Source organism: Chamaea fasciata, unplaced genomic scaffold (assembly GCF_029207755.1).
Source record: "Chamaea fasciata isolate MVZ Bird 193981 ecotype frontalis unplaced genomic scaffold, bChaFas1.0.hap1 SCAF_3, whole genome shotgun sequence".
Taxonomy (NCBI): domain Eukaryota; kingdom Metazoa; phylum Chordata; class Aves; order Passeriformes; family Sylviidae; genus Chamaea; species Chamaea fasciata.
Window position 1 is genome coordinate 70790442 of NW_027094088.1, and position 23165 is coordinate 70813606.

At 37.7% G+C, this 23165-nt stretch overlaps 1 protein-coding gene across 1 annotated transcript in view; it reads left to right on the forward strand.

Annotated features, from left to right (window-relative positions):
- The window catches only part of PREP (prolyl endopeptidase), a 93548-nt gene that overhangs the window by 35831 nt on the left and 34552 nt on the right, over positions 1-23165 (forward strand). Inside the window, exons 8-10 of the mRNA XM_066179482.1 lie at positions 5422-5613; positions 14231-14428; positions 18044-18147. Coding sequence (XP_066035579.1) covers positions 5422-5613; positions 14231-14428; positions 18044-18147 — 494 coding nt within the window. The remainder of the gene's footprint in view (positions 1-5421; positions 5614-14230; positions 14429-18043; positions 18148-23165) is intronic.

A 23165-nucleotide genomic window follows, 5' to 3' on the forward strand; every position in this document is an offset into this window, starting at 1 on the left:
AGATTATCTTTGATGCCTGCTTTTCACTTGCTACGTTCTCCTGTCTGAGGGCATGAGCTATAACTCTCTCAAAATTAATCATATATATTCTTTTTTCCTGTCTTTTGAATGATTATCCCAGTGGAAGTAAAATTGGAGCCTTGAAACTGAGAGATGTCTGTTCATAAAAGTGCTTGATTTTTTTCTTCTGCATTAATCTTTGACTATATCTTGACATGTCTGAACTTTTTAACTCAAAGGAATGAATACTGCTTCCTTCCATTTATTTATATTTTAGATGGCAAATACAATAACTTTCCATGATTGTTAAGTAGCTGTCATCCATCATCTGCAAAATGAGTGGTACCCTCTCAATACAAATACAAAAGTTGCATTCCTTTCAGGAACATCTTAATATCTCCTTTACAGTATTTTCTCCCTCAGATGTTCATAAATGAAGTCAGGTCCCAAGACATAAAGAGATCTTGCTTTTAAAGAGAGTCCGAATTGTTTGAAAATCTCTCTTGCCTTTTTTAGGAGAGCAGAGTGAGACAAATATTTGTGGCTTTAAAGAAAAAAGAACCTGAGTTCCCTAGCTGCCTCACTCAGAACAATGGCTTGAGTGCAAGCTGGGTATTGCATGATTCAAAAAGAAATTAGATTCTGATGTGGAAGTGGGTGTCTGAGTGAAGGATTCTGCCATTCAGTTCCCAGAATACGTTATGAACGTGCCACGGGGGCCCTGAAACAGTCTCTTCCAATCTGATGTATGCTGTGTACCATGAGATTATCTGGCTTCCACTGTATGTAAAACCTAGTGTGGATTAGTACTGTGAAACACCGTAAGAGGTGGCCTAGAGATGCTGTGGATGCCCCATCCCTGGAGATACTCAAATCCAGATAGGACAGGGCTTTGAGCACCTGGTCCAGTGGAACATGACTCTGTCCATGGCAGGGTGGTTGGAACTAGATGGCTTTTAAGATCCCTTCCAACCCAAATTATGCTGTGATTCTGTGAAAATCCAGGAGTTAAAAAATCATGATCTTTCCTTGGGTATAGGTTTATTTACCCAATGTATGTACCATAATAAAATGTGGCATCGTTCTTTGGGTTAGAAAACCTGTCCTATTGTTATAAGCCAAGCCTCCTGGTTCATTTTCTGAGCTTTCTCAGCACTGCCCCGTTTCTAGAAAAGCTGTCTTGCAAAAAATGACAAAACAGAATGGAGTTTATGGAGATGTACATTTATATCTTCACCTGATAATTTTGATCGTTAGAGCGCGTGAAAAAAGCCAAATGCAAGTGTTTGCTTTTTGAAAATGTTTTTTCCCAGTGTCAAGTTAACCCTGCCATTAAACCCTGTCTCTCTAGTAGGCACAGACAAGTGATTATTTGCCATTAATTGTTTGGTTTGCCTTTCCATGAAACATGAAAAATGGAAGTATCAAGAACATTTTTTTATGAATGACTCTCAGCTGATACAGGTTAGCACCTGGTCAGAGTCTTATAAACTGTGTGCTAATGTATCAATCTGAGGGTCCAGCCTTTGTGGAGAAGTGGCTAAAATTAATTAGTGAGACTGCTTTTCAGAGGTGTTTTGTAAAGCAAAAGGTTTAATAAGAAAAAAATAACGAAATAACAAACGTTACAGAAAACAAATGATAAGCCACACACAGGTGTCTGAGGAACCTCTGTCACCTTGCTAAAACACTCCAAAAAGCTTCTTACTTCTTTGGTGCTTCTTCCTAAATACTGAATATTTTAGGAGGGATAACCTGGCTTGCTGCCAATAAGATCACCAAGAGGCTCTGAATTGTGCTCTTGGAGCCCAATCCATTCTCTTGTCCTGGCACTGAGCCAATCACTGTCAGAACTGCAAAGACGTTTCTGGGTTTTCCTTTTAAGAAATGCAAGGGGTGAGTCTTAAACTTTTCTCTGTACAGAAAGCACTTGCTGGGTGTGGGAAATGCATCCCTACACTCAGCCAGTCTCCTTTCTGTCTAAAGAGGGTTAGTAACAAGACCTTGTGATAATTCATGCTCTTATCAATTTGTTCAAATTAGCTTTTCCTTCTCCTGGAGTTGTCATAGTTCAGCTCTGCTTCATCGCTCAGAGCTCTCAGCAGACCATGGAATACTTTACTGTGTTCAGAGACCAGTACAAGACTGAGGGCTTATTCTGTGATGCTTACTGAAAAAAATTCTCTTTTGATCTTCTATGGATCCAAAAACTTTGTTTAAAAATTCTGTCTGTACACTGAATGTTGCTTCTGTCTTTTGCAGAAGCCTCACTCTGTAGGATTATGATTTTCTGTGTGGCATGGCTTTACTGTCCGCTGAATTCTACCTGCAGTTCCTATTGTAATGCAGTTATGTGACTATGAATAACTGATTGGTATAAAACATACAGGCAAAACCATCTGTATCATTTCAGCAATGTATTTTAACAGACGGACTGGCAGGGAAAAGGATTTGAGTATAGCAGCAGTATACAGGAAACTGTCATGCTTTTCCTGTGTATAATAAATCTGTCTCATTGTATGGTTATGTGGATTAAACTGAAGTCTTCAGCATGTCAGGTGTTAGAGTAGCTTTAGACTATACAAATGCCACTTTGATTCTTCTCAAGGACACATGTTCTCAGAGGGCTGCTGTACCTTTACACTTGCAAATGTCTTATCAAGATCCAGTTCTTCAGCTCTTTTCTCTTTTTTTTGAAGAATGGACTGAATGTCCATCCTTCACCTTGTTTCTCAAGTAGTTTTTGAAATCGTAACTTAGAGACGTACTGTTCCTTTTGTTGCTGAGAGGCAAGACCAGAGTGCTTGACATGGGGGCAATGCCATGCTAGTGAACTGTATGGTCCTGTCCCTTGTGTTGCTGCTGGCATCACCTGCGGAGCAATGATGTCTGTCCCCATCACTTTTCAGCCATATTAGTTCCCAGTGTACTGCTTGTGTTTGTCATCAGGTTGTTATTTCTAGCCCAAAGGAGAAAGCTAAGCAGGAGGATCTGAAGCAATGCTGGAATACCCCTTTCAGTCACAGCCACAACTAGGTCACCTCTAACCAGCCATAAGGAAGCATCCTCTTATGGCTGATATCTGTGTTCTTGCAAAGAATTTCTTCCTCTCACTGGAGAGCTGCAGCACATTCCCTGTACAGCAATGATGTGTCTGATGTAAGGGCTGCCTGTAGTTGCCTCGTTACCACCTCTGATCTGGGATTAGATGTTGGTGTATTTAACCACTTCAGTAGGACAGTGGTTTAGAGGTAATTCATCTGCAATATTTCCTTCTAAGGACTACATAAAAGCCACTTTAAGAAGATGTATGCTCTTGTTTTTTGTATAATAACAACTAAGTGTACCCGTGCAGAACATCAACCCTCTCACTTTTTTACTAGCTGCTCATTTAGGAGTGGATTAATGAGTTACAAGGAAGCAATGTAAATCCCTAGTGTCACGTTATTGTCCTTTTTCTTCATGGAGTCCCAGTTCTGTTGCACTCAAGGAGTCTACAACTGTTATGTACATTAAAAAAGTGGGGTTTTTCAACAGTCTGGTGATTTCTTTTTATGAAGTCTTGTACTTCAGTATGATGGTTTCATTCTGTCAGATACCAGAATTGTTATGGTGTTACTCTGCAGTTAAAGTTCTTATTTACTAAAATGCCTATGCATGTGGCTTGGGATCTTGAAATGGTTTCACTGGTGTTTGTCAGAGTTCACTGTAGGCTGTATTTGCTTTGGTTTTACTGGGGATCAAAGCAGGTTTTCTCTGTGGAACTCACAGTAACTGGAGTGACTTAGCAGGATTTTTCTTCAACATGAAATCTCTTGAGAAGGGCAAAACTTTGGATCTCAGTAAAAATCAAAATTTAAGAGCAGTGTGTCCTGAGACAAGTCAGGATACTAAGTTGTCTGGATTGTCTGGAAAGTTTCTATTACAGCAGTACACAAAGTAGAATTTAATCACTTTGCATGAAGAGACAGGGAAGTTTTCTATAAACTGAAACGGCAATTAAGAGACACAAACTTTATGAATGTACCAGGCCTTACTATACTCTGTTATTACATCTAATGGGTTTTAAATTACCTTAGTCATCTCACTGCTTCCTCAATTATTCTTTTCTTTTTTTAAGTTTACAGTAATTGCAGCTAGGCTATGATCTACTTGCATTATTCTGCTCAGCTTTTAATATTATAAAATAAGTTGAAATGCTTTTTTTATTGATACAAACATTGCATTATAGAGTTTCACAAACAGATTTATGAACAATTTCTTTGTTTATACTTAAAAGCGAGGACCCAACCTGTAGCTTTAGGAAAAGGGCAGACAGTGCACTAAATGTTATTTTGAGATATAAGGGCTTTAGTTTCACATGTCAATAAGGATTCTGATTTTTCAGCATAGCCAATGTATGATGCTTGCAATAGTAAGTTTGGATGACAGGTTGGGTTGTGGGCATAAGTATATCACATATCTTATCTGGCTTTGCTGCTTTTTCTTTCTACTAGCCTCTCAACCTATTGCAAAACGGGAAAAGGTGAATAAAAAGCAGTGGAGTCTTAAAATTCCATCTTTACTCTGTACCACAGTCTACTGAGGCAATCCATTTTTGAGAGAAGTCCACTTCTTTTACTGAGTGTGATATTCTAAGAGTTTGATAGGCAAAATGCGGTTTCATTCTTCAGAAACTCAGATGTTTTTGCTAACTGTAGTTCTCCTTTGGTGGTGACAAATTTCTGCTGAACAGCATTTCAGGAATGTTGTTTCTGAGTTGAAAGGGAAATTCCTCATGTTGAAGTTTATTGTAGTCATTCCAATAGCATCATTTCTATTCTGCAGGAAGTTCTGGGCTTTCAAGGAGAACGGAAAATTTTCGATTCAAAGTAAAATTTTTTGCAGGAACTAAAATCCCCAAATATTTCTTTATAATTAAATAGTAATTTTAGAAAAGCTGTTAAAAATAAAATTGCAGTTGAAAGCTTAGTGCAGTCTTTCAACTCAGCTGCAGCCCTTCATTCTAAGTCTGTAGAAGGGGGCACTTGTGAACTCCCTTGACAAGAACCTGATGTGCTCAGCAGCATTGGCTTTAGAGCAGCCACTGTGGGAGAAGCATTTCTGTTGCAAACATCTGAGCTCTCCAGAAACCCCCTAGGAAACAAGAGCCATAATTCCGTCACTCTTTTGCTAGAAATTCCTCCAAACCAGTCGGGTTAATGTGTGTGAACTGGCATTTTTCCACTGCAGCCTATTGATCTGGAGCATTCTTTGGAAGTTCTTAATACCTGGTACACATTCAGGCCTTTCCATAGCTGGACTGCTTCTGGTCATTGCCATTGTTCAAAGAAGAGGCTACAGCAATTGTCAGGAAGGCCTTGCCCTCAGGTGTTGAAAGGTTTTGTTTGAGGAACTGACATTCTATGTTTGATCTTGCAGGAATTCTTCAATGGGTGAAACTGATAGATAACTTTGAGGCTGAGTATGAGTATGTCACCAACGAAGGAACAGTGTTCACTTTCAAGACAAACCGCCATTCTCCAAATTATCGGTTAATCAACATTGACTTCAGTGATCCAGAGGAATCCAAATGGAAAGTTCTCGTCCCGGAACATGAAAAAGATGTTCTAGGTAAGAGTTCATGTCAAGTTAAAGGCATTAGGTTCTGCTTTTTCCAAATTAATTCAGTAATTAGTCTGTTGAATGATCTTTTACAGACCTTCTTGCTTTTTTCCTGTGTTTAAACTGTGTTTAGGATTTGCAATTAAAAGACTTGCTGAGATACAAGTGATCCAGAATATTTCTTTCTCTCTCTCTCCAACGTCCTGTGTGGCCCTAGTGAAGTTGCTTCATCTGTTCTTTTTTGAATTCTGTGTTTGTAAGAAACGGGAAGAAAGTATTTTCCTGCTTCGTGTCAGTGAAATAAATGTTTACTAGATAGTCAGGGATTACAACAACAGGGACTTTGTAAGCAGAAAGAAGGGAAAGAGCAAATCTGGCAGTACTGCAGCATGCTTTGAACAGAATTGGTCAGAACTTGAGACAGGATTTCTTTTGTTCCTGGAATAAGAGGAGTAAACAATACTTGAAAAAAAGAAGCCTCAGGAAAGTGTAGGGGTGTGGAATTTTTAAAGTATAGAAACAAGTTCAAAACATAAATCTTTGGTTTTCATATAATTAAAAGTGGGATTTTTTTAATCCTATAATTTTGCAGAAAGTTCTGTGAAAGCTTATAATTAGTTTCAGATAATACAGAAGAACCTCCCCTTAGCTTTTTTTTACAGATGCCTAGTGTACATTTATGTAGCTTACTCTCCATACAGTACAAGGTACAATTATGATTTATCTGACTAGCAGAATTAGTTATTCAAAAATACTCTTGAGTTTTTTATTAATCAATTTTTATATGAATTCCTTCATGTTTGCTACTTTTCCAGTGAAGAGCTGATTTATAGAATGAGTAGAATTCTGTTTGTGTATATGATTTGATACGTGAATATACAGTAACTTCTGTCTTTCCACAGAGACAAATCTATTTTAGTACTATTTCAAAGTCATCTTAAGGCTTTTGTTGCTTAAAAAGAAAATCTTTATTTCTGCCTGCAGTTCACAATGTGTCCTGTGTGGTTTCTGCCGCAGCCTAGATGTCCCCAGTGTGACATAAATGTTGATTCTGAACATATCCAGAATTGTAGTGATGTTGCAAATGACTGGGGTCTAAAATATGGAGAGAATTTTAGTGAATGTAAATGTAGCAAATTAGAGCTTGGTGAGGCACAAATCTTTTCTTAAAATTTGGAACTATTTGAATCAGGAGCAATTTGCATCTTAAATGAAGTATGTTTCAAGTCATAAGCAGATAATTAATAATAGATGTCAGTGAAAAATCGCTTCCAAGTCTTAGTTTTGGTCATGTGCAAATTCACTGACAGTGTGTTAAGCTATGCTTAAGTTAATTGGAGCAGCAGTTTTTTGAAGTGGGACCAAATTGAAGAATTCACGTGGACGTGGTAAATGAATAAACAGAATGGGACAGAAATGTGTGACTGGCATGAAATGTGGTTGTCATGTGTGTATTTAACTGGAAAGTGGTCTAGGCAGCCAAAGGAGCTTTGACCAGTGGCTCTATAAGCACTGATTATCTGTTCCTTCCCAGTAAGATAAAAGCCAGATCTGCTCTTCTCTACACTGTGGTATTTAGCTCAACTCCGTTTTGGTTTCATTCTAAAGGCAAAGTCATGATGAATTCATGTTCATGCACAAATAAGAAGAAAAAAATGCATGCGATATTCCTTTAATGGCTTATACATGACAGCCTTGACAGTACAGACTTAACCAGAACTGCACTAAAAAAATTGAAAGCTGAGATGAATGGGTTTGCTGGGGACACTGGCCTTTGGGCTGTAAACCCAACAGGCATTCAGCTCTTAAACACCTGAAAGCAAACATAATCTGTCATATAAAACCATCAGGGTGACTTTCAGGAATATACTGTGAGTCATTAATCTTTTGCTGTAGTTGAATGTGAAGCCAGAACAGGCAATCACATGTCTACTTCTCTCTTTAGCTTTTTGGAGCAGTATGAAAAGAAATTGGATTGAACTAAAGAGTTTCCATAAGAAGATGAGTTTTAAGTTGATCTTAATAAATCTATAGTAGATGATACAATAAAGTAAATTTAAATTCTTCAGTTCCTTCTTTGTTACAGACACTTGCAGATTTGTGTTGTATCCTTAGCACCAGGATATAGGAGTTTTGTCATGGTCAGGAAGTTGTAGTCCTGAATGAATAAAAAAACCTCACTCCTTCATTTGATGTAGCCAGCAAGCAAGCCAGTCTCCATGTCAGGCTTTTTTGATCAAGCCAAGCTTTGTTAAGGAAGACATAATTATAGCATTGACAGTTAATAATTCATTCTTGAAAACCTTAGAGTCAAGTGAATTTGATTTGGGTGATAAAGAGATGACAGTGTAAGGAAGCTTCTGCAAAACCTAAGACAGTAGTGATTCAGAGGGTAAATGGGTATTCCTGCTTTTTACTTACATGTGGAAGTGATTTTAGCAAGAAGTAATTTAGCTGTATTAGTATTTCTTCACAAGCATTATAGTTCGTGATACCCTAGGTCACAAATGTGTTTTACTCTGCTATGACCTGCCTGGAAGACAGTCTGTTCATTTCTGTTCCTTAACTTAGATTCAATTTCATAAAAGCTGCAGTTATAGAAATAGATTTATTTAGAAATAATAAATTCAGGACTGAGAATTAAGAATCTCTACCAGCATCCGTCACTGGCATGAGGAGACGTTCCACAAAGTACCATTGTATTCTTAGAAAGAGGCTACAGCTAATACAATCTAACCAAGAAATAAACAATCTACATGTTGGTGTGAATGTCATTTGTTTTCCTCAACATATTCTTGAAGATAGACTTTTCTATTGGCTTTGACCCTTTCTTTTTCAAGAACTGTTTATAAATGAGGTAATTTGGGAAATAAAGGGAAAAACCAAGCATATTCCTGCAGTGAGGTTGTACATGCACTTCATTTTACAACTGTCAGCAGGGATTTTACACAGAAATGAGGTAAATTTAGATCTTTACTCTCTGAGCTGAGGGGAAGAAATAAATGACACCTGTTTTAAAAGGAAATTAAAGAGGGCGCTTCAGAGCATATTGTAGTGTGATGAGACTAATTTCCTTCCCTTTGGAGTTTGTTTATAAAGTGTTAGTTTTAATTTTCAGGGAGTCTGAAATAAAACCACAGGAGAGATTCACATCTGACATTAGACTTGTGCTTTAAATGACCATGTAGCTGCAAGAAGTGTGCTGAATTGAAAGGCAGCTATGAAACCATAAATGCCAACTGACCATAACAGACCTGCAACCCTAGTTCTAAGGCACAGGATAAACCTGCTATGTTTTGAAGGTTAAATGATTCATTTTGAAAACTGTGACATCCACCACTGCACCCAAAGTGCCCTGGTAGAGCAGGGCAACTGCAGAGCAGCAGTTAGTATCCAGCCAGTTACTATTCAGCCCTTTCCTTGTGGCAATGAAAAGCAGAATAGATCTCCTGAGTAAGGAAGGCTGAACAGTAAGACATATTCCTGAATGTGTTGTAGATGAGGAGAGGATCTTGAACAGTTCCTTGAATCTCAGTTGGCCACTTAACTAGCAGAGGCAACGCTAGCAGTGTTCCCTGTACCTTGTACAGATCTGCACACCTAAACTCAGTGCATGTAAAATGCTTCCCTTCCCTCAGCTACGATTCCCAAGTGTAAAATAGTATTTTTCGTTATACCTTTAACCTGCTAGCTAATTCATAAATGCTCAGGAGATGGGGGGGGTGAGTTACTGCAGCTGAAATTTGTGTTTTGGCACTGTAGTGAAGCCAGGAGGGAAAGTCTGGAAGGAGCACCAAATCCTTGACTTGTTGAAATTGGTGGAAGCTTTCTCATTAACTTTAACATGGCAGGCTGCTACTGAGGATGGGGTCTCAGTGTGAAGATATATGCTTTATATTGTGAGGGCTTGTCAACATTTACTTACATGTTTCAGAATTATTCATGTTTTATTCTGTAAATTGCTCTTGCTTTACCTGCAAGTTTACTCCTAAGTAGCCTTGAGTGATGGTTACAGGTCATTCAAGTTGAGATGAGCATTGGTACCTGTTAATCTGCAGAGGCACTGAAGTTTATGGTCACTGTCTGTGATGACCAGAAAAACCACCATGACCTTTCAGGTCTGTCTTGCAGCTACAGCTTTGGCCATCCATTGAAATGCGTTAATTATTCTCACTCACTAGTACAAGCATTGAGTGGACGCATAAGCACAGCGTTCATCAAGTAACTCAGCAATTCTTGCTGAAGCTCTGTGGCTGCTTGGCTCTTCTAGTGTGGTGTGCTCTCCATCAGCATTTCAGCCTGCATCTGTCAAACTATGTTTGTACATTCGGACACTTAATGTGCTGTAGTTACTGCTGCAGAAAGGAAAGGTCAAAACTGTTTTAAGTTATTAAGGTTAGTGGCTCAGATGTTTAGTGTGAGGATTCAACCCTTTTTTTTTCCCTGAAACTATTTCAAAAAGTTGTTCATAGCAACATTGCAGATGCCAAGTTAGTGGCTTTGTGACTAATGGCAGCTGCCCAAATTTTAAAAAAAGACTTTTTGGAAAGTAGCAGTACATGAATTTCTGGAAGGCTGAACTAGAAGTTCTAGACATGGTTGAGCTCAGTTTTCTAGGCCTTATTAAGAAGTGTAGCCTCTAGCCCAAATTTAGCTATTTAAGAATTGTGTATAAGCAACCTATTTTGGTCACCAAAGTGGTCACTGTGCTCTTCAGAGAGAACTGGCCAGTACCAAGGATAATTCTTCACACCTGCTTTCAGTACTGAGGACTGCCTCCAAGTGTTTTCATCTCTCTCTGATGCCTGAAGCAGGATGCTCAGGTTGGAGAAGGCAACCTCTTAGTGTTTATTGTGTAGTAATATAAATCCTGTGCCTGATGGATGTTGGAAGTAGGTAGGTTGATAAATTTAGGTGTAACCAGGAGAGTAATTGCTCTGTTCATTGGTATTAACTAAAAATAAATTTTCCTATACACTGGAGAGGTTTTGGATAGTTAGATTTTGAAAGAACAGTACTTGTGTGAGTGAAACTGCTCAGCAAGCTATTCACAGTATCCCAGAGCAGAGTATCCAAAATAAATGGTTCACTTGCACTGTCTAAAGGTGCTTATTTCTTCTCCCCATTTGTCTATAAAGGATGCCTACAGCAATGATGTCAGGCTTAGACAGGAGATTTGAAATCATGCCGTCTTAAACGTTTCTAGAAAATACAGAGGCATGCAGGATGCATTCTGCAGTGCATGAGCAAAGCCAAAAGGTTGGCTGCTAATGCAGCACACCAACAGTATCTGTGGTTCTCAGTGCTGAGCATGGGAATAACAGAGACTCCGCTTAAAGCTTGCAGTCAAAAAATAGCTCTTGTTAATAATTCAGCATTGTTTAACTTGCTGTGTATCTAAGTGTTGGTTCTTAGTGTTTTCTTTTTCTTCTGGTCTTTCAAGTCTGCTTCAATGTTTTGCTCTATTTTGATTTCTGCATTTCTTTGTAGCTGCCATTACTGTAAGTTTTGGAGGCAGTTAGCAATGCATCAAAATCAGTTATAATACAGGTACTGTACACAGAAGATGTGTTCCTAAATCTCATGGAATGTTTTAAAAATATTTTGCATTGGCTTCTGATCTGTTATCTTCACCTGAGAGCATCTAATTTGTAAACCAAAGAGGTGATGGAGAGTTGATATTGCTGCTTCCTAGGCAAGTTCCTTGGTAGCAGAAATCCCCACATAAGCCAGCAGCCTTACTCCTGAGAAATTGAATCTTTTTAATGAAAAGAGTAATACCTCTTCATAAGTATGTAAGTCAAAGTAATAATGTACATCAGCTCTTAATGAAAAAATCCATTAAACTGAACTGTTTAATCAGATAATTAGTGAGGAATTAAGGCATCACCACAACATTATTTAAAAATAAAAACCCCTTAATTTCTTTTGTTGAGGCAAAGCTATATATTATATACATTTGAAGTCGATCTGAGGGTGTTTATAATCCATTTTGTGAAACTTTTTTCAAGAAATTTTGAGAGTAAAACTGGACATTTTAATTATAGATATTGCTGAGAATACCAGTGGAGTTCTTGGGATCTCATCCTCATTGCAGAGGCAATAATTCTGCATGCAAAAAAGGTTGTTACTGTTGGGATGATAAGTTCTTAATTCACATTTTGTGTTAATAAACCACATAAAAATGTTGGAAAATTTGTGCAGTGACAATGCAAAAAATATTTTAAATTACTACATATTCTGCCTGTGTATGCAGTGCCAATGCAAAAAATATTTTAAATTACTACATATTCTGCTTGTATATACAGAGAAGAATGATTCTGTATTTCAAAATGTGTAATTGAATAGAACTATTAATTTACAATGTTTATGATGTTCTCACTTAAAAAATTTTAGCCACCTTAGAGCTAAAATTACCCATCAATTACTAATTTGTAAACAGTATTATGTTATGCTGTACCGTATTATTTCAGGTTATGGCTGAAATTTCAGTTAATGTTCTCTGGGGCTTTGGTTAGAAAATTCCCAAATTTAGACTGGAAGCTCATGAGCGAGTTCAAAAGTTTGAGGGTAAAAAAAAAAAAAATGAATGAATGGTGGTGTGCAGAAAGAGGGGAGTAGTCAAGCTTTATTTAGGTGTTTATGAAATGTGACTTCATATGTCTAGAAAGGCAAGTATTACATATCACTGGTCCTTCAGAAACAAGCTAAAAGGATTTGAAGGTCTTTGAGCTCTAGGGGGTTATGACAGACCTGAACTCTATATGAAAGCATATAGGAGGCTTTCAGAATAATGAGTTTTGACCTTCAGTTCAAAAAAACTTGTTACCCTTAATGGAAAGGGCGCATCATACAAGTCAGAACTTTTATTCTGGAACCTGAATATGCACAGATGCATTTACAAGACTGTCTTCTTTACAACTCTGTGAATTCAAATTATTTGGTTTTATAGGACTTTGAGGAAACTGGAAAGATGTGAATAACATAAAATGGTGTAAAATTGAAATTCTGTCAATTTTTACTTGCTTATGTTCTGACATTTTTTCCTCCAATGTTGTCACATTAAACTCCATCTGACAGTGCTACTTTGGCATTACAGTGTACCCATATCAGTCCTTCCACAGACTTTTTGCTCATTTAGTTCCATCTTCTTATTCTTTGCTTCCAGCAGATTAAAAAAAAAAAGCCATTGTCCAACACTAGTATTTTGCCCATGATTTAGCTTTCCAGTCTGAGTTGTCAGAGAAGAAGTTGTGTTTATGTAGTTGGAAGAGAGTAAGAATCACCTCCTCACCTAGGCTTACAAACAAATGAGAATGTCGCACATTACTTCCTTCAGGGTACTTTCTTTAATTTTTTACTTTGCTTCTATTTTGTCTTGCTTGTATTGAATTTGTGAATTGATGAGAAGTTAAAATACTTTTGTTGCAAAGTAATTTCTTAAATGACAGAAATGCTGCGCAGGATTAAGATGTTCTAATCTCTCTCTTGTCTGTATGAGTAAACAAATTGACTTGTCACTAGAGATGTAAAGCCAATGGCACAGGAGACAGGAGAGAATATGTTACATGATATATCATGGGTGAACTGGAGCTCCAAAGAGTTTCTACACTTCACAGGCTATAGAGATGGAGATTGAAGGGGGATAGTCAGTAGAACCACAGATAGTTTTAGAAATTGACAGCCCAGATATTTTATTTTAATTTGCCTTAATTTTCTAAAGTCCAATTGAAAAATGAGCATGCCATGAAATAAAGGTTCACATATGTCTAGTAATTATTTCAAGGAACAAACTCAGGATGGGAAAAATTCTGTGGAGCAGAAGCTCTCATTCTTGCACAGCTGCACAGACAAGGTGGGACTAGAACTAGGACTGCCAGGAGAGACATAAAGGCAATGAACCCCTGCAGAGGGATTTGTTCCTGGATCCTGTTGCTGGATTGAGTTCACTGTGCTGCATCCTGCTCCTATTATCTTACAGTCTCAAGAATGCTGTTTAGCAACATTAGCATCTTGAATAAGCACGTGGGGCTTTTTTTAATGGCATGATGAGACTATCACCCCAGAATAGCCTTTTGTCTTTACACCCAGTAGGGCTTGCTTACAAGAATAGTCTCCTGGTTACTTCAGCAATAGAACCAAGACAAATAGTAATGTCTAGATTCTATACCTCAGTGTGCAATACAGGATCACATCTTTTTTCTTTATGAGTTTAGTTTGAGTATAAATCAATGATTGTTTTGATTTTCATGACTTTCCATAAGTATTGGTGGCAAAGATAAATGTTTTGCTTGGGTTATGCATTGAAATATGTGATATTTAAGAGCAGTATTGACCTATAAATATCCCAAATGCATAAGCATATTGATTAAGCAGTTCTTTATTCTTGTGTCTGCATAAATTAACTTTAAGCAGCATGGTTAATGCATTTCCAGAGAATGTCAGACTTTATTTTGGGTTCATTTACAAAGATTTAAGAGTTAAAGGCAGTGTGTGTCAGAAATTTTGCTGCATGCATTTAGGTATGCTAAAGAATTTTAGGATCAGAGTATGTCTGATTGTTTTGTTTCTTACGTTTTTTAATTGTATTTTTCGTGGCTTTGTTTTTCTTTTCCACGCTGTGCAGAATGGGTTGCTTGTGTGAGGTCCAATTTCCTGGTTTTGTGCTACCTGCATGATGTGAAGAATATCCTGCAGCTTCATGACCTAGCCACTGGTACACATCTCAAGACTTTTCCCCTAGAAGTTGGTAGTATTGTGGGATATAGTGGCCAAAAGAAGGACACTGAAATATTCTACCAGTTTACTTCCTTTTTATCTCCAGGTAAGGTTTTTATTCTCGTTATTGTTCCTTTTCCTGAGAACAGTGTCTTTCTCATTTTTTGTAATTTAATAGTTATTTGGTATACTGGTATTAAACTGCTTCCATCCATGTTAGTAGTGACTGTGCACGTAAAAATATATCAGTCTTTCATCCATCAAGCCTTTGATCCATCAAATAACGTGCCTACTAGTATTTGTGACACCTGCATTAAGACTCAAGACTGACTTGTACTGGAGATAAAATTGTAGCATTCTGACGGTTCTTGTTTCATACAGCAAGATAAAAGATAAAAAAACTCAGTAAAAGATAATTGTTAATGTGTTTAATGTGATTTTTTAATCACAATTTTAAACAACTTTAATAAAAGTCACGGAAATTGTTCTATGACAATTTTGTGATTCATTTATGGATGGCCTTATTTGAGCATCATTGCTGTCTGTCCTTACAGTACTTGGTGTTGTTGGATTGCTCTAGGAATCTTCTTTGTACAGTCCTGCAAAGCTGGAGCTGTCCAAAGCATTACATAATACAGGTGTGGCAAAACTGTAAATATTCTACGATTTTGCATAGTAAGGGAGTTTCTACAAAGTCGTCACTGTAGTATATAACAAGAAAATCTATTTACTGTTCACACTTTTTTCTTCTTCTTTCTTTATGGCCCAATCAATCAATACCCAGTACAAGACAGGATTTAAATATGAAGCGGCAGATAGGCTTCAGGATCTTTATCTTCTTCCAAGGTTTTGTATCATAAGGGGATAAAAAATGTTCTTGTAGCATCTGACCTATGTTTTTGCTTGTTTCAGTTGGAGCACAGCAACATTACGTTGCAAAATGACTGTAAAATACTTCAGATAAGTTTGCTAGTTTTGATAGAAAGGATTATATCAGATTTTCAAAATTAGGTTACAATCTTAGCAGATAAGAAGTGTGATGAATTGCCTATTATCTTACTGTTGACATAAACAGAAATATGATCTATTTTCAGTTCCTCTTTTAAACATTCAGATTGTTGCGGCCATTGCAGCTGGAGAGTAACTTGAGGACACTCTTGCATTTATCCCTAACTTGGTCCAGCTTGATGGTTCATAGTTCCCTCACCCACACTGTGGGCCAGAAGTTTCCAGTTTTACAGGCCTGCACCATTCGTCTCAGCTGAGCCAGTAGAGTCTCTGCAGCTGCTAAAAATGTGTAGGGGAAGAGCTGTGATCTGTTTTAGCCTGTGGCTTTCCAAGTGGCCAGCAATAGCTGCTTTCACTGCCTGCTGGTTGCTTGGGCATATTATTTTTCTCCTTTTCATTCATTTGCTTAACATCTACAAAGAATTCACTATGGCATAGCTCTGTTAACTGGGGCAGAGTGACCTGGAATCTGGAAGAAAAAGAAGTAAGAAATGTAGGTAGGCTGCATGAAAAGAAAGGAGGAATAAGGAGAGAATGAGGAAAGCAGACTAGAAATGTAATTTTTAGGTAGGTTTATAGATCCTTTTTAGTTTGTGTGCAACCTCCATTCACCTCATCAGTGGAATAATCATACAAAACGTATGGGGATGATCCTTGGTTAACCTAGATATTCCTACTTTACTATTGAAAATCAATATAATTTGCTCCTGTATTAAGTTGGACTATTTTTTTTCTAATGAGAAACAAATTAACATACTCCTGTTTAATACCTACAACAGAAGTGATAATAAACATATGTATCAAATAATGAATAAAACTGTTTTAAACTTATATATGTTGACACCATAAAATAATTTTTGTTATTCCCTGAAAAATATGGTTATCCCTCCTGTCCACTCTAGTCAGATGTTTAGGTGACCACTCTGGCGTTTGGCATTTATTTAGCACCCAGCAAAACAGTTTTAAATATTACATTTTCTTTTTATATTAACTGCTGTGACACTAAAAATACAACGGAGCAAGAGATGCAGTAGCAGGGTTTGAATCGCATGTTATTGTAACGTTAGGTTGATTTGCTCTGGAAATGCAGTCTGTGACTGTGCTTATTCTTCATCATGTGGTTTGCTAAGATGTGGCAATTCTGCCTGCTCTGTGTGCAGTGTTAGCCCCAGCTTGGGCAGCTGCCTGTGTGTCAAACAGCTGTTCTGCTGTTGCTGCCTGGAGGGCCTTACACCACTTACTTCTGCAGCATTTTCTGGATCCTGATCTTAATGGGAAATGCTGCCTTAATGCTGGTTTGCACCTATCAACATGATGAGGCTTGCTAGTCATTTAGTGATAAATGAAAAAGAAATCCCAGCAGACTAGGGTAGTCCTAGCTAATTTTAGTCAATTCATTGTTACTTCACTGTTATGGAAAAAGGCTTTATCAGTTGCTAGAAATGTTAGTTTACATCTGCATTTGTTTACCAATCTCTATCTTCCTGATTTTCCAGTCTATAAAACTAACTTAAGGAGGCAATTCCCTGGTATCAGATAAGTTTCCTCATTATTTAATGTTTTAATCAGTATGAATTTTTATAATTATAATCTCTGTAGTAATTACTTCTATTTCCTGAATGTATCTATAATGCACACAATACAGCAGGATTTCAATTAAGTCCTGTCCACCTTGGTTAACTTTATTACATTGATCCCAGTAAAGTGCTTACTGCCATACCTTTTAGTGTTCTTTTCCCTTATATATGTTCCAGATTTTGCAGGGACCAGCTTGTAAAGGAGAAAAACAAAGAATAATTAACACTCAAGTTAGTTTATGTATCACATGTATCTGTAGTACAGGCATGAATACTAGGAGTTTTTAGTATGTTAAGCAGTGTGCAAACATGATAGTTATGTTGTATTACATATACTCAAATGTTATGTTATTTGGGTTGAATGACAGGGAATATGTTTTGTAGTTTAAATGCAAAATTATTCTTGGATAATTACACATCTGTGTAGTGTCTAGATAGCTGCATTCCTTGTGTTTTCACCTCTACTGCAACCTAGAAGTTTTAAACTATTTATAGACATAAGCTTTTTCACGTGCACAATCATTTTGAAATCATATGTACAACTCAAGTGAAGTTGTCTTCAAACCTGCAGGATCAGGATGTAAAAGAAATTCCTCAAGACCAAATTCTGTTCAGTTCCATAGGTAATCTGTGCTAGTCTGCCACAATTTCAAGTGGATGTTTAGCTCTTTCTGTTATGTGGGCCATTTGAATTTTAATTGGAAATATTTTATCGTAAGGAGAAAATTGTTGACCTGAGTGAAATTCTTGATGTATTTATTCTCAGTCTCGTGGATCTAAAAGGGAGTGTTTTAAATTTGACTTTATATTTCTTTCTACCAACATTATTGCTCTCAGTGAGTCCTTTCTAACTTAATGTAAACGATTTTCCCCTATTTTGCTTAAGCCCCCTGGCTTTGTGTGAACGGTGAGAATTACTCTTTCTGCACAGAAAGCCTTTGCATCCTCCTAGATGAAATGTATATATGTAAGTGTTAAACTGTATCATAAATGAAAAAATGTGTCCAGAACTACTGTTTTTCATTTTGCCGAATTACCTTTACCATTCATGACTTCATCACAGTGCCTAAACTGACATCTTTTTAATGATGCATGTATACTAAGCTGACAAACTTGCATTATATTCTGTATTTTAGGTATTATATATCACTGTGATCTGACCAAAGAGGAACTGGAGCCAAGAGTTTTCCGAGAAGTGACTGTTAAAGGATTTGATCCTTCGGTTTACCAGACAATTCAGGTAATAAACATGAACCCTACTGTCTTACTCTAATGACCTATGCAAGAGCTCAAGACAGTTGGACTTGGCTGTTGGTGAGGAGACTTGCTTTAGAACCATGCTTTGGTTTAGTTTTGAACTGAAATGTTACTGTTGGTATTCTGAAGGCTCAGACAGGTACCTCAGTGCAGTAGTGTGGAGATGCCTATTATGCATAGTGATGGTGTATAAGTATTAGCTAAATTTAAAGTTTATATAGTTAAGAGAATTTACTTCAGTGGAAAACAAGTGTAAGATACAGATTATATGGAACAGGTTCAGGAAAATACAGGGTTCTTCATAGACAACTGCTTTGACCTCATAACAAATATTGTGACTAAGAAGATTATACAAAATATACATTTTAAGTAGTAAGTGATCTTTCCACTAAACATAGCTTTGGTAAAACCCTGATAAAGTACTCTGCCCTGGTCAGGACTTTTAAGACATTTATGGAACTTTTAGAGAGAGTTCATGGAAATTTGTTGAAATTATAGAATCATTTAGGTTGAAAAAGACCTTTTAAGAGCAAATCCAACCATGAGCCTAATATTGCCATGTCCATCAGTAAATGTGTCACTAAATGCCTATATACGTGTCTTTTAAAAGCATCCAGGGATGGTGACTCAACCAAAATTATTAGGGGTCTAGAAAAACAGTCATTACATTGGGATGCTTAGCGTATTTAAGATCTGCGATTTACAGAATAATTATTGAAGGGTGGATTCAATCTTTTATATGTATGATTTTTTCATCTTCTGACTAAGAGTAAGAATGGAATAGAGAGGCTTCTTCTTTCTATATACAAAGGCATAACAAAATCTAGTGCCAGAAGCAGAACTCGAATAAGCTTAGCCTGCAAAGTGGTGAAATTATGTAGAAGGTAAGCAGCATGAAGCCATGTGACAGCATGGCTTGGAGCCTTCGAAAAGAGATTAGATACTTCTCTTAATATCTTATTTTTAATTATGCCTCTGATACATGCACAAGGCACATTCTCTAAAAGTGTAAAGACAGTAGTATGTGGACATGAGGTGCTTGTAAACAGGCCCATCTGTTTGTCTCTGCATCTCCAGACAGAAAGAAGAGTGATAGAGAACAATTTGCTGGAAATGTTCTCACAGAAAATGCATTTTTGCTGCTTCACTCAAATTCATTAAGGGACTTCCTCAGGATAGCTTTAGGGCAGAGTGAGCTGGATAAGAAAAAGAAAACTACATTTTCTTTAGGAAAGAACTTGGTACAATTGTAATGCTGCCATCAAACCCAGAAGGATAATAATGAAACAAATACCCATGTAATTAAAAAGGGTATAGAAGAGATTGCTGTAAATTAGAAAAAATGTATTTTTTAGTAAATCAAATTTTATAAAATAAATGTCTGGAAAAATAAAATCTCATTTTATACTTAAATCAATTACATGCTAAATTAAGGTAAAATAGAACGTTAGTATAAATAATTTCAAGGAGGAAGCATGCTGTTGCTATGCCCTTGGAAACCTTCACTTTGTAAAGCACTGGCAGAGATTCACTGCTAGGCTGTAATGTGGTGGAAGTCAGTATCACTGTTTCTGGTTTTCTCCTTACTCAGTTCCTGCTCAGTTCCAGCTCTAGGGAAATGTGACTTGTGTAGTTACACTGGGATCAGTGCTTATAAAGAGCACTCTTGGCTCACCTGTCATCCAGTTTTGTCTTATTCCGGCAAATGATCTCAATATGGCAACCTCTTGGAAATTAGTTTTTGATATCTTTCATTCCATGGAGAAATCTCAGCTGTGCTGTGAAAAAGGCTGTTTGTCAAGGCCGGGGCTGGGACTGCCTGCCAGTTTGTAGTAACTGAGCTTGTCAATGCTGCACAGGTGAGATGAACTCCAGTCTTTGTTTCCATTTGTGTGGTCCCACTTAGGGCCTTGATGATGCTTCTGCTTGGAGGAGGGAAAGGGGATGGAAGGGTATCAAAGCAGGGTATAAATGGTAGTCAACCTAGATGAACACATAGCCATTTCAAAAACATAGGCAACATTGCAGGGAATTGTGAAAAAAAATCAAAAATAAGAATGCAAGAAATATACAGAAAGGAGACAAACCCTGATTATTATAGGAGAATGAACAATGCTGCAGAATCTATATAATAATTTTAATTTCCATCATAATTGCTATGTAGTAAAGGATAATGCTGCTGACTGTCCTAATCCATGTCTTTAATGAAAGGTAGGTCTCTTGCCAAGGTTCTTTTTTTATTCTCATGTACCTGAATAAATACTTACTAATAATAACAATCTTCCCAGCTTTGCTGTGTAGCATATATGAGACTGTAATGAGTTGTTCTTTAACAGTCTTTGAATATAACTGGGTCAAGATTTGAACTGAAATGTAAGGTGTCATGTGTATATGAAACCTGAAGTAATGGCAATTGAAAAATTGCCCCAGTGTCTGTGTTTTTTGCCTTTTGAATCTAATCTCTAGTATTGGATGTATGTTGTAAAGTGCAAGGGTGGACTAGTGATAAAGTTTACTACACTAAGAAAATTTGTGGTAGAGCTGCTGCTGTATTTGTACCTAGGGTTAAGATCTTACACTTTGACAGCCCAAACTAAGAACAAATTAGCCAACTTGCATTGAAGGGAGAGCTGTTTGAACACACCAGACTTTTGCACCAGGGTGAAAGCATGTTTGTGAGTTATTGGCTCCATGTGACACCCTGCAAGTACATAGTCTAATTTATTGTGCTGTAGCTTGTGCTTATGCCCTTACCTTGAAGGACTCTGTGACCTTTATGAAAAAGTCAAACAGTTTAAAATGCTTGCCACACATCAAAAATTTATCCTGGCTGCTTTTGTTAAATGATACATTAAGTTGCATTAATTACTCTTCCCCTGCCAAGCACTTACTGAAATTTGGTTTTGCTTCCCTGCGTACTTCCATCTATCACAATGACAAACTTTTTCAGGAAATAGCCTGGGGTGGGCTTTACAGAACAAAAAAACCACTTTTACAGGAACTTAAGAACAGCACTTGCCTTAAGATGTTTACTGTGTTAATAACTCAACTGTTGCTTTAAATAAAAAGCCTTTATTTTATCTCTGTACAGCTGCCAACTATGTTCTTATATGCCACTCCATGTTAGCACCTCAAAGTGACACTTAATCATGGATAAACAGTCTTCTGGTGTGGCTCACAGCTCACCTACTTTTAGGCTATGTGTGGGCTTTTAAGTGTTAAAATTGCAACAATAAAAATGTTGATTGGCTCCTTTTACCATTCTTTGAATACCCTCCAGTACTTAAAATACTTTGAGATGAACCAAAAATAGATGTTGCTACTGACAGATGCACTTTGGATTATCTCTTCCAGAAGGTGAAATTCATAACACAACTTGGTTGTACAACTTAGTTTGATTTAAAAAGCAGCTGCTGTTTAGATACTGCAGCATAGATGCAAGAAGTACAGGTCTTAAAAAAGATATCTCTTTGGGCTGGAATGAGTTTCCACCTTGCTTTTGCAGGTGAAGTAATTTTTGTGAGAATTTTATTCTTTTCTTGCTCAGTCTTTCACTCCCATCACCAAGCCCTTGCAGTACTGATTTCAAGTTATGAGGCATTGATAGGGAAAATTTGTCTACAGTCATTTTCATTCCAAGTGGAACTTTACACCATACAGTTTGGCACAGTGATTAATCTCTGCTTCAGGAAAATACAACACTGAGAGAAGATGAGTCAGGCTTGAGATTGATTGGCAGAGAAACTTGTGCACAGCACCTGCCCATGCTATTCCTGGATCTTGCTGTTGCTGGTGGTATCATTCCATGAGCATTAGATTCCCTCATTAATATAAAAATAACAGAGGAAAGCAGTGTCCTCTGAAAACTGTAGTAAACTTAACCTGCTAAGAAATGCAAGAGCTGATACTATAATTATCTCTGTTTTTTTCAGTGTAGTTATAGAGATGGTCTTAACGTTATTTTTTTCCCATTACCCACATATATATAATAGAATCAAAGAATGATTTGAGTTGGAAGAGATTTCAGATATCATCCAGTTCCAACCCCACTGCCATGGGCAGAGACATCTTCCACTAGACCAGGTTGCTCAAAGTCCCATCCGTCCTGGCCTTGAACACTTCCAAGAACTTTGCCTCCACATCTTCTCTGGGCAACCTGTTCCAGTGCCTCACTACCCTCACAGTAAAGAATTTATTCATAATCTATTGTCTAGACCTTCCCTCCTGCAGTTAAAACGCATTTCCTTTTGTTCTATTGCAATATGCCCTTGTAAAAAGTTTCCTCTCCAGCTCTTTTATAGGCCCCTCTCATGTACTGGAAGGCCACAATTAGGCTACCCCAGAGCCTTCTCCAGGCTGAACAACCCCAGCTTTCTCAGCTGGTCTTCATAGGAGGGGTGCTCCAGCCCTCTGATCTTCTATCAGAGGTCTTCTATGTCTCTCCTCTTCTCCTGGCCTGCTCTGACAGGTCAGTGTCCTGCATATGTTATGCACCCTGGAGCTGGCTGCAGTGCTCCAGGTGGGGCCTCACCAGAGTGGTGACCTGCTGGCCGTGCATCTTTGGATGCAGTCCTGGACACAGGTGGCTTTCTGAGCTGTGAGTGCACATTGCTGGGACACACTGAGTGTCTGGTCAACCAACACCCCCAAGTATTTCTCCTCAGGGCTGCTCTCAGTCCATTTCTACCCAGCCTGTATTTGTGTTTGGGATTGTCTCGATCTAAGTGCAGGAGTTTACACTTGGCCTTGTTGAACTTCATGAGGCTCACACAGTCTTACCTCTAAAGCCTGCCAAGGTCCCTGTAGTTGACATCCCTGCCCTCTAGCATGTCCATTGCACTGCAGAGCTTGAGATCAGCAAACTTGCTGAGGAGACCCTCAATCCCACTGTCCATTTTGCTGACAAAGGTGTAATGCAGTGCCAGCCCAAATGCCAACCCCATTAACCAGAACTCTGAGTGTGACTTCCTGTATGAATAGATCATTGCAAGTTGGAGAGAA